The 10,187-nt window shown below is 37.4% G+C and overlaps 1 protein-coding gene across 2 annotated transcripts in view; it reads left to right on the top strand.

The window, feature by feature from the left end:
• Window positions 1-10,187, top strand: part of si:ch211-225b11.1 (uncharacterized protein LOC561694 homolog) — a 28,984-nt gene that overhangs the window by 4,452 nt on the left and 14,345 nt on the right. Inside the window, exon 1 of one of the 2 annotated variants that reach the window (XM_042723658.1) lies at window positions 8,240-8,884. The exons of the other annotated variant lie outside the window; for it this stretch is intronic. Coding sequence (XP_042579592.1) covers window positions 8,632-8,884 — 253 coding nt within the window. The 5' untranslated portion in view covers window positions 8,240-8,631. Of the gene's footprint in view, window positions 1-8,239; window positions 8,885-10,187 lie in introns of those variants that run through there. 2 annotated transcript variants of the gene reach the window in all.

Here is a 10,187-nt window from a genome sequence, read left to right as displayed (position 1 = left end):
AGTCAAAGCCAAAAGTGTTTGCTATCAACATTCTTCAAAATATCATTTTAATATAGACTATATTATATATTGCTTAAAAGGACAATGTATATATATATATATATATATATATATATATATATATATATATATATATATATATATATATATATATATATATATATATATATATATATTAAATACATTGTCCTTTTAAGCAAAGTAACCAAAGTCCTTATAGAAAAGCTTTACTGGAACTGATGGTGTGGATTTGTGCAGGCCCTGTGCAATTTTTTCCACTCCATGTTATTGTATGGTGTATTATTAAGATTTATTTTCACAGGAATTACTGTAATACCCAAACCTGCTAGTTAGAAAGGGGTGTCAACATATGTTTTCCATATTGTGTATAAAAACTCCTATAGCACCATTTGTGGTTTCTCAGATTGCAACAATCAGGGAAACCTTTGGAGTATATTTTCTCGGTCAAAAAGAAAAGGCTGGATTTGAGGCACTTAAAGATACATATAATGGTCCATATTAAGTACACAATAGAATAGGAAAGGGTTCGGCCAGTGTGGCAGTCTGAGAATCATCCAATGATGCCTTTTCATTGTTAAAGTGTAGAGACTATTCAAATTCTCAAACCACTGGTTATAAATGTTCAAAGTTATGCAAATTCATATTTACATTTATCCTTTTGACTGTGCTCTACTTCCATCTTAAACATCCATTTCTTAAAACCACCCAACAGTCTTCAAACATGATGTTTTAATTTCTTCTCTGATGAAACTAAAAGTTCTTGCATTCCAACTTAGTCAGTCTGTAGTAATTTACATATAGTGACAGAATCAAAAAAATTTCATAAATGTAAGATCTGCTTACATTATATACAATATCTGAAACAGTCTTTTCTCATATAACTCATTTAAGTTGTATTTCTAGACAGTTGGGAAGTAGAGGGAGCTCATGTAATGATCAAGAACCGGAAAATTTCACTTTTTCTGTTCTCTTATTATCCTTAAAATAGCTTTAACTATTTTGAACAAAGACTGAAACCTTTTATAACGGGCACTTCTCGTGTTTATTGCCATCTTAATATCGCTTGCCTTGTTGTGTTCCTCAATTGTGAGTCCCTTTGGAGAAAAGGGTCTTCTAAATGAATAAATGTAAATTGATAGAGGTTGAATTATGACAAACTTTTTTCAGTTTTCTCAAGTCGTTGGGTGGGCCCTGACAATGTCCTCTACTGTACCCATCTAAGAATCTGTGCTTATTTTACTCATCTCTTGGAGCACACTGAACCCCTCCCAGTGTATTTGACTAAATGTAAAAACAGCAAACCCAAACAATGTGTCAGAAAGGTCAAAAGGCTTTCCTGGTTTGGCACCCTTGTTCTCAAATTGAATGTCAGAATGTGAAATTATGATGATGAGGATGTACATTTTCCATAGATTGTCCATTGCCCATAGATGAAAGAGTGTGTAAACAGGTAAACAGGATGCTTTCTCGGAGGATCAGGATAGGACAGATTGTTTTTGTTTAAGACCATCACAAAGGAACTGACAAATGTATCGTTCATGTCACAAGACAAAAATGTATGTACAAAAACAACCCCCAAGTTGTACATGCTGAGGCCTGCTGCGCATGTGTGTGGGCAGAGCGGGGCTGCATAGCAAAAGCACACCACAATGCATAGGTCCAATAGTGTTTCAGAACTGACCCCAATCTTTGCCATGATCTGAACCCTTAACATGGTTGACTTATAATGGCTGTTATTAAAGGAAACACTCAAAGCAATAACCTAGAAATTTCTAATTTGCAGTATAAAAAGCTTAAACATGCTTTAAATAGCCTGAATCCATCAATTTAGGAGGACTATTATTAATTAAAAAAAAAATAAAGCAATTTTAACAGTTGAAACATTGGTTAGCTTTATTTTGGAAGCAGTTAAGATTGCTTCAAAGCCTCGACTTGATTATATACTACTACTTTTTACTAGCTTACTCTTTTTACTAGTACTTATTTATGAAGAATCATGGAAATGTTGATGTTGACCCACAGAAAAATGTTGTGTGTACATTTTTGGTTGACACAATGTTTAGGGGGTGTAGTGTATGCAGTGTATAGGGGGCGCCATTTCACTGAAACCCTGAAATTCTGTGAAAATCTTTAAAGGGGTCATATGATGCAATTTCAATGTTTCTTTTCTCTTTGGAGTGTTACAAGCTCTTGGTGCATAAAGAAGATCTGTAAAGTTACTAAAGTCTCAAATCCAAAGAGATATTCTTTATAAAAGATAAGAGATAACCACGCCTACCTAAAACGGCTCATTCTTACACACCCCCACGTCTACATCACTGTGTGGGAATATTTGCATAATGCCGCCCAAATGTTCACGCAAAGAAAGAAGGCGTAACTTTTATTCTCGTTGTAGTATTGCTGTTGCCGCGCCGCCATATCGTATAGACGCTGTGTTTTTCACTGTGAAAGCAAAACTACTTTGTTTGGCCTTCCAAAAGAGGACACGACTAGAAATCAGTGGTTAAGTTGTATTTGAAACACTGTTCCAGAACAGTTCAAGCCAAATATTCAGATGTGTGCAGCTCATTTTATGGAGGGCTGTTTCCTGATCCTGCGATAGTAGTCTACAATGCCGGCTGTTCTGACTCACAGACTGTAAGTACGTTTTTTATATTTAAATAATTTGCCACTGATGATTCAAACAAGTTTTGAGCAGTGTAGAGTAGCACTTGTTGTTTGTCGTTTCTCCAATCACAAATTCAGACATGGTTTTATGTTTACACAGCGTGATGCAACGCAACTCGTAAAAAGACAGTATAAGTCATTATAATCAGTAATTACGTCCCCACTGGATGCAACAAATGCCTCGTTTTTAATGCGTTTTAATGTTTTTGTGAGGGGCGTGACATTTCCATCACACACTTGAGGCAGCAATCACACACTTCACCTGCAATCAACACGTCTCAGAAAGGCATGGCATAGAGGAGAAACAATAATGTACAGTATGTGGAATTTTTTTTTCTTTTTAGCAACATAATATGACCCCTTTAATAAGACGTTGCAAATAATCAAGCCTATTTGTTAAAAACAATTAAACATTTTATGTAACTTTTGTTTAGGATTTTAAATTAGTTAAAAAATGTATTTCGTTTTAAAGTGAGTATACCTTTGGTCACATGGCTAAAATGAGGTAGATGTTCTGGGATGCAGAACAGAAAAAGACAAAGGGAAAATGAAAAACAATGCATTAAAATGAGGACAGTAGTGTCCAAGTGAACAAAGTTGGTTTTTAAATAAAGTGAGCCATACACTTTTTTTTTCTAAAAATCTATAGTTTGAGTTTAAAAGTTTGAGATTTATTTCTTATTTTTGTAGGAACTTTTTGAGTTTTCTCAACTTTTTGTTGTAAAAACTGAATAAATCTGCTGAAGCTGGTTGCCTCAAACTTTTAAGTTTTCTCAACTTTTGATTTTTTACAGTGTAGCTAATATCGAAAATTGGGCCGGGGGTCATATCTTTGTCACTTTTTTTGCCCCTGATGAGTCTGAATCCCTTCAAGCAAAAAACAATGTGTGGAAACTGCCATGTAACATTGTACTTCTACTTCCCTAAATTGCACTGGTATCTGTCACAGCCAGCAGAGGCATATTTTGGGGTAGCATGGGTTTGTGTTTGAGTGGACAAGATAAGGAAATATGGAAATACATATTGCAAGATAATGCCCCTTGGGGTAAAATGCCCTGCTATACCGTTATATTCTGTTTAATTTTAAGATAAAACTGTCTGTACGCTGATTTTACTGTATTTTATAAAGCAAATAGCTTTTTAAGCCCTCTTGGTACAAATTTAAGTTTTGTCAAAAAATCCAATAGCCTAACATGAACATTCTTTAGCCTTCTTGGTTTATAATTTATATGTCAATGTCACTATGATAACTATTCTATGTAATTTTTTCACAGAAAAAAATACAGTCTTTAAGGGGATCACTATGACCTTATTTTAATGACAAATGTGTAGAGCGCATTATTGTAGCGCGAAAGTACATTTATATAATGCGCGAGCGCGGATTTCATCTGCTCTCGCGTAAAACCGGACGCGCGTGCTCTGAGAGTGCGCGCACTTAAAACCTGTCTCTCCTCTCGCTCAAACTGTGTCCTGTGCACTAATCTCACAAATCTCTCTATGTTCATGCACAAGATATTAATTCATTTCGCACCTGAATTAAACATTGTCAAAAGTTATTATGCACTTTTAAAAATTAGTCTCAAAACAGATTTGTTCAGGGCCTTTCCTTGATTTAATTATTTTTATTATTATTATTGTTGTTGTTGTATTTAATCTATATATAAACTGGTTATTGTACATTGTTTTACTAGGCCCACTTTATCTCTTTTATGTTTGTTTTTTGTTATTTTCTGTGAATGCACATATGCATCTCTCTGTAAAGTACTTTGTAAACAAGGCTTTGTTAAAAGGCTATATAAACAACGCTTTAACCAATCAGACCTCCACGACTGACAGATGAAAGTGTGTGAAATCTAATGGGAGGGAAGTGAACCTGGAATTCATTTGACAATCAAAGATGGATCTTTAATTTATTTCCAGTTTGATAATATTTAGCAATGGTAAGAGATCAAGAGGCATTTATTTATAATTTGCATTGTTAACACTGGGGAAAACTGGGCACTGAAATGCTTGTGACGAGGCTCAGACATACAGCGACAGTCACAGGACCATGCATAAAAAATCGAATAGAAAATTTAACATATACAGTTTTAGACGTACATGGATGGCACTGAGATATTGAGTGACTTAAGTGACCGTAGGCAGAACAATAAACGCAGACAGAGTAGTAAATACAAATAAGTGGCAGTAACAGATAAAATAAGGGTAGATGGTGAGTTTTAAGTAGTCCTGAGGTACTGATATAGAATATTGGGGTAGAGCAGTGTCCAAAATGTCTTTGTAGAATGTCACAGAGCTACAAGAAAGAAAAATAAAAGTGGCAGTGCAAATACAATAAATAATAAACTTAAGATCAGTACGTATTCTGATTTAGTATTCCGGGTAGAGCAGTGTCCAAAATGTCTTTGTAGAATGTCGCAGAGCTACATGAAAAAAAATATTAAAAGTGGCAGTGCAAGTACAATAAATAATAAACTTAAAGCAGCATCTACACCCTTTTTATATGAAATAAAACTGGCTGTTAAGCAGTCTGATGGCTTGAAGATAAAAGCTGTTCTTCAGTCTGGTTGTCCGTGATCAGATGGATCATCAGCATCTGCCAGATGGCAGTGTGGCAAACAGGTGATGAGCAGGTCCTTGATGATGCTGCGAACCTTTCTCAAGCAGCGAGTTTGATAGATGTCCTGTAAGGCTGGGAGTTTACGTCCAATGATGAGCTCTGCTGTTCTCACCACTCTCTGAAGAGCTTTGTGGTCGAAAGAACAGCAGTTGCCATACCATAAAGTGATGAAGTCGGTCAGAATGCTCTCTATAGTGCATGATGTTAGAGGAGATGCCAAACCTTGTAAGCCTCCACAGGAAGTAGAGGCTGTTCTCACTGTGGTCTCTGAGTGTAGGCTTCAGGGAAAATCCTCAGAGATGTGAAGAGCCAAGGAACTTGAAGCTCTTAACTATCTCTACTTTCTCTCCATTGATGTGAATGGGAACGTGACCCTCTCTCTGTGACTTCCTGTAGTCTACGATCATCTCCTTGGTCTTGCTGACATTTAAAGAGAGATTGTTATCAGCACACCATGCTGTCTCATCACCATAAGTGATGAGTCCTAGGATAGTTGTATCATCAGCAAATTTGAGGATGATGTTGGAGCTATGCTTAGCAAAGCAGTTGTAAGTGACAGGGAGTACAAGAGAGGACTGAGTACACATCCCTGTGGGGCACCGGTGCTGAGTGTGAGTGAGGAGGATGTGTGGTTGCCAATTCTAACCACCTGGGGTCTTCCGGTCAGGATGTCCAGGACCCAGTTACATAAGTGACTGTTAAGACCCAGATCTTTCAGTTTGTCTATGAGTTTGGTAGGGATGATGGTGTTAAATGCAGAGCTGTAATCAACACATAGGTGTCTCTTCCCTCCAAGTGTTCCAGGGCAGTGTATGGCCATTGCGATGGCGTCATCAGTGGATCTGTTTGACCGGCAAGCAAATTGGAATGGGTCCAGGGTGTCAGGAAGAGAGGAGCAGATGTGGGATTTGACTAGACTTTCGAAGCACTTCATGATGACTGATTTCAGTGCTACGGGGCGGCAGTCATTCAGACAGGAGACAGTCGTTTTTTTGGGAACAGGGATGATGGCAGTTTGCTTGAAGCATGTGGGGATCACTTTTAGTCTCAAGGAGAGGTTGAAGATGTTGGTGAAGACATCTGCTAACTGGACACCGCAGGCCCTCAGGACATGTCCGTGGATGCCATCTGGACCTAGAGCTTTCCGGCCGTTGACTCTCTTGAAGGCCTTACTCACTTTGAGTGTGGTTAGAACCAATGGGCAGGTGTCAAGGTCAGCATGTATTTTCCCAGCAGGGAATGTGTTGCCTGTCTCAAAGCGAGCGTAGAATGTATTGAGCTCATCCGGTAAGGAGGCAGACGAAGACACAATACTGCTTTTCCTTCCTTTGTAGTCAGTGATATAGCGCAAACTGCTCCACATGCAGTGGGGGTCAGAGCCATGATATTCTGACTCCACTCTGTCCCTAAAGTCTCTTTTTGCTGATCTGATAGCTTTCTGAAGGTCATACCTGGTCCTCTTGTAAGCAGTTAGATCCCCAGAGTTGAAGACAGCAGTTTGTGCTTTTAACCTGGCACGCACCTCACAGTTGACCCATGGTTTCTGGTTTGGAAATGATTTAACATTAATGGATGGGACAACATCCTCTGTGCATTTGTTGATGTAGCATATCACAGAGCCTGTGTATTCATGTATGTTGTCTCCTGTTGCATCTTGAAACATCTGCCAGCCTGTGGATTCAAAGCAGTCCTGCAGTCTGGAGATGGCATCTTCACTTCATTTATGAACTGTTCTAGAAACTGTTTTTTCCTGTTTGAGACATTGTCTGTAGGCTGGTAACAGCAGTATGCTAATGTGGTCACCTTTGCCAAATGCTGGTCAGGGGAGGGGTCCTTTAGTGTTGAATAGCAGTGATCTAATGTTTGATCACATTGTGTGGGGAAATTTATGTGCTGGTAGAATTAAGGAAGAACTTTCCTCATATTCACCCTCGTGGTAATGAAATGTAGCCTGTATTAGAAATGGTTAGGAATTGGGTGCTTGGATGATTTGTACATATAACCTCTGTCCTGGTTGGTCTCTGAGCAATTTATCTAAAAACAACACATTATCGTCTATGGCTCTTAAGATGTCATATAAAATATCAATGTTATGTCACAATATGTCAGATACCTCAACTGAGTTTAAAAGCATTGCAATAAATTCTCAGTTGGTATAATGGCAATAATAACAGTTCCTATGGAATCAACATCAACTGCAAAAATAGATGTGAATGATGCATGGTTTGTTCACAATAAATGTTCTGTTAGCGTCGCTGTTGTAAAGAAATTACAGATCCATCTTTGAAATCTGATTGGTTTGATAACTTTTGACAACGTTTAATTCAGGTGCGAAAATAATTAATATCTAGCGCATATGCATAGAGAGATTTATGAGTGCACAGGACACAGTTTGAGCGAGAGGAGAGACAAGTTTAAAGTGCGCATATCTGAGCGCGCGCGCAGAGCAAAGGAAATCCGCGCGCGAGCGGAGAGATTCGCGCTCATGCATTATATTAATATGCTTTTGCGGTACAATAATGCGCTCTCGACATTTGTCATTAAAATAACGCCATACCACTATACCTATATAGCCTAAAATGTTAAACGCATGGCCTATTTAGTGAAAGAATGAATGAACGGATGAAGTTGTGGGTGGGTTTACTTGTTTTAAATCCCGCCTTTCCCCCTTTTATTTGCCCAATGGCACCGGCCTTCCTTCCTTTCATTTCTGCAAACTCATGATGAATCGGCAATACAATCCTGTAAGTGCATTTACTCGATACATGAAAGAAGAGGATGTTAGGTGTAAACTTAAACCTCTAACTAGCTGAATTTGTATTAAATTACATAAACCCAGGCTACTGGTCTACAATATGGTCAATCTAAATCCTCAAATTGGGAGTCCAGTAGTCAAACATCCCGTTTAATATCACGATTAAAACCTTTATCATTATCAGTAATGTTTCAATTCGGTGATACAGACTACATAAATTCTGCATGAAACGCACCAGCCTCTACACGTGCACGCGCGCTATTTGACTCGATTTTAAATTCGCTCGTGAGCATTGCATAGCCTACAGACAGAACGGCGAGCTTTCACATTGGACTTGCGTCACTAAAAGCAGCTACGTAACAGAAAACTATAGTTAGGGGGCTGGTCTTAATTTTGTAACTGAGCTATATAAGATGCAACGACTTGTGCCTGTTATGTATTTGGAACATTTAAAGACAAAGCGGTATCCCGTTGTCTTTATATTCTAAAAAATTATTGCATGTGTTTTATTCGATTATAGAGCTCTTTTATTGTTGAGACATCCTTCGCTTTATTCAGCTGTAAACGTATGATGGGAGTCGGAAGTGATAATAAAACCGAGAGCACATCTAGTAAGTTGACATTGCAGCAGCTTGAGGAAAAAGAGGAGGTAGAGCTCGGCAACGCTGAAGCCATGAGGCTGGCAAAGGATGATCAGCAGTCAGCGGAGCCAAGAGAAACGTGGGGTCGGCGTCTGGAGTTCGTGCTCGCCTCCATCGGTTATGCTGTGGGTTTGGGAAACGTGTGGCGCTTCCCGTACCTGTGCTACAGGAGCGGAGGAGGTAAGCGACGAGACTCCTGCCGCTCCTCTCTTCTGATCACCGCAGAGCCGCTCTGGTGCCATGCTTATATTCTTATTAGGCCTGTGTGTCTTATTACTAGCCTTTACAAAAACTGACATGGTAGTTTTCATCAGTATATTAATCATAGCTAAGTGCATTTTGAGTCTCCGAAAATTATATTACAGAGATTAAAATACCTAAAAGAAAATGTTTATATAGTAGGCCTATCTATTTTTTTTCTGGCAAATAAGTCAGTGTGGCAAACTAACATCAACATGCAAAAAGCCATTTTGTTGTCATGTGACATACAAACCATAACAGAGAGGACCCCTTTGTTGTCATTAAAAAAAAGTGTCACATAGCACTCACTTTCTTGATGGGCATGAGCCACAAATGATGTATGAATATTTTTTTGAATATTTTTTGACAAAATGATTATGTACATGTGTGAAACGTTTTTCATTTTTTTTTGTACTTAAGGGTTTACCACCTTTTTAAAGTGTAAAAATGTAAATATTTGTACAAAATTGTACAAGTTGTTTTCATGAACTTCATTTTCAAAATGTGCAACCATTATTTTGTGTTTATTTCTGAGTTTGTGCCATTGGATATGTCTCTTGGTTTCACTTTCTTTTCACTTTCTTTCATCGTTTGGTTTTGCCTATTTATATGTTACTCTTTTGACCGTTTTTCCATGGTTAATAATTGACTTAAAAGATATGAGTTAGAGCATAAGGGGTTGTTGTTTCCATGGCATGAATAATTATCAACCGTAAAATTTCCTTACTGGGTTGGCAAATTCCATATACAGAATTTATTATGCAAAAAAATCTTGAAAAGATATACCAGATGTGTGGCAAAATGATTTAAATTGTTTACAATGTTTGAAGAGATGCGATATATATATATATATATATATATATATATATATATATATATATATATATATATATATATATATATATATATATATATATATATATATATATATATACTGTTCCGAGAGTAATAATCAATAAAACTGTAAGCAGTGATCTGTGATATTTAGGGTAAACTTGTTTTATAGGACAGTGGACACAAAGTTCACAGCAGATAAACCTGCCTCCCATTGCTTCATGTTTGTATCACTCCATATAGTTTTGGTTTGTTCAGTGCATATACATATTGTCCAAATGAATGTGTTTTTTTTTTTTTTTTTTTTTTTTTTTTTAAAGTTTAGAAATCATGAGGGAAGACATTTGTGGACTTTTTATTTATATAGAGCATGTGAATAAGTCATCTTGCTCTCCTGAAAGACACTTCC

The sequence above is a fragment of the Cyprinus carpio genome, chromosome B5, assembly GCF_018340385.1.
Source record: "Cyprinus carpio isolate SPL01 chromosome B5, ASM1834038v1, whole genome shotgun sequence".
Taxonomy (NCBI): domain Eukaryota; kingdom Metazoa; phylum Chordata; class Actinopteri; order Cypriniformes; family Cyprinidae; genus Cyprinus; species Cyprinus carpio.
Note: the sequence above shows the minus strand (reverse complement) of the source record. Positions and strands in the feature narration are given on the sequence as shown.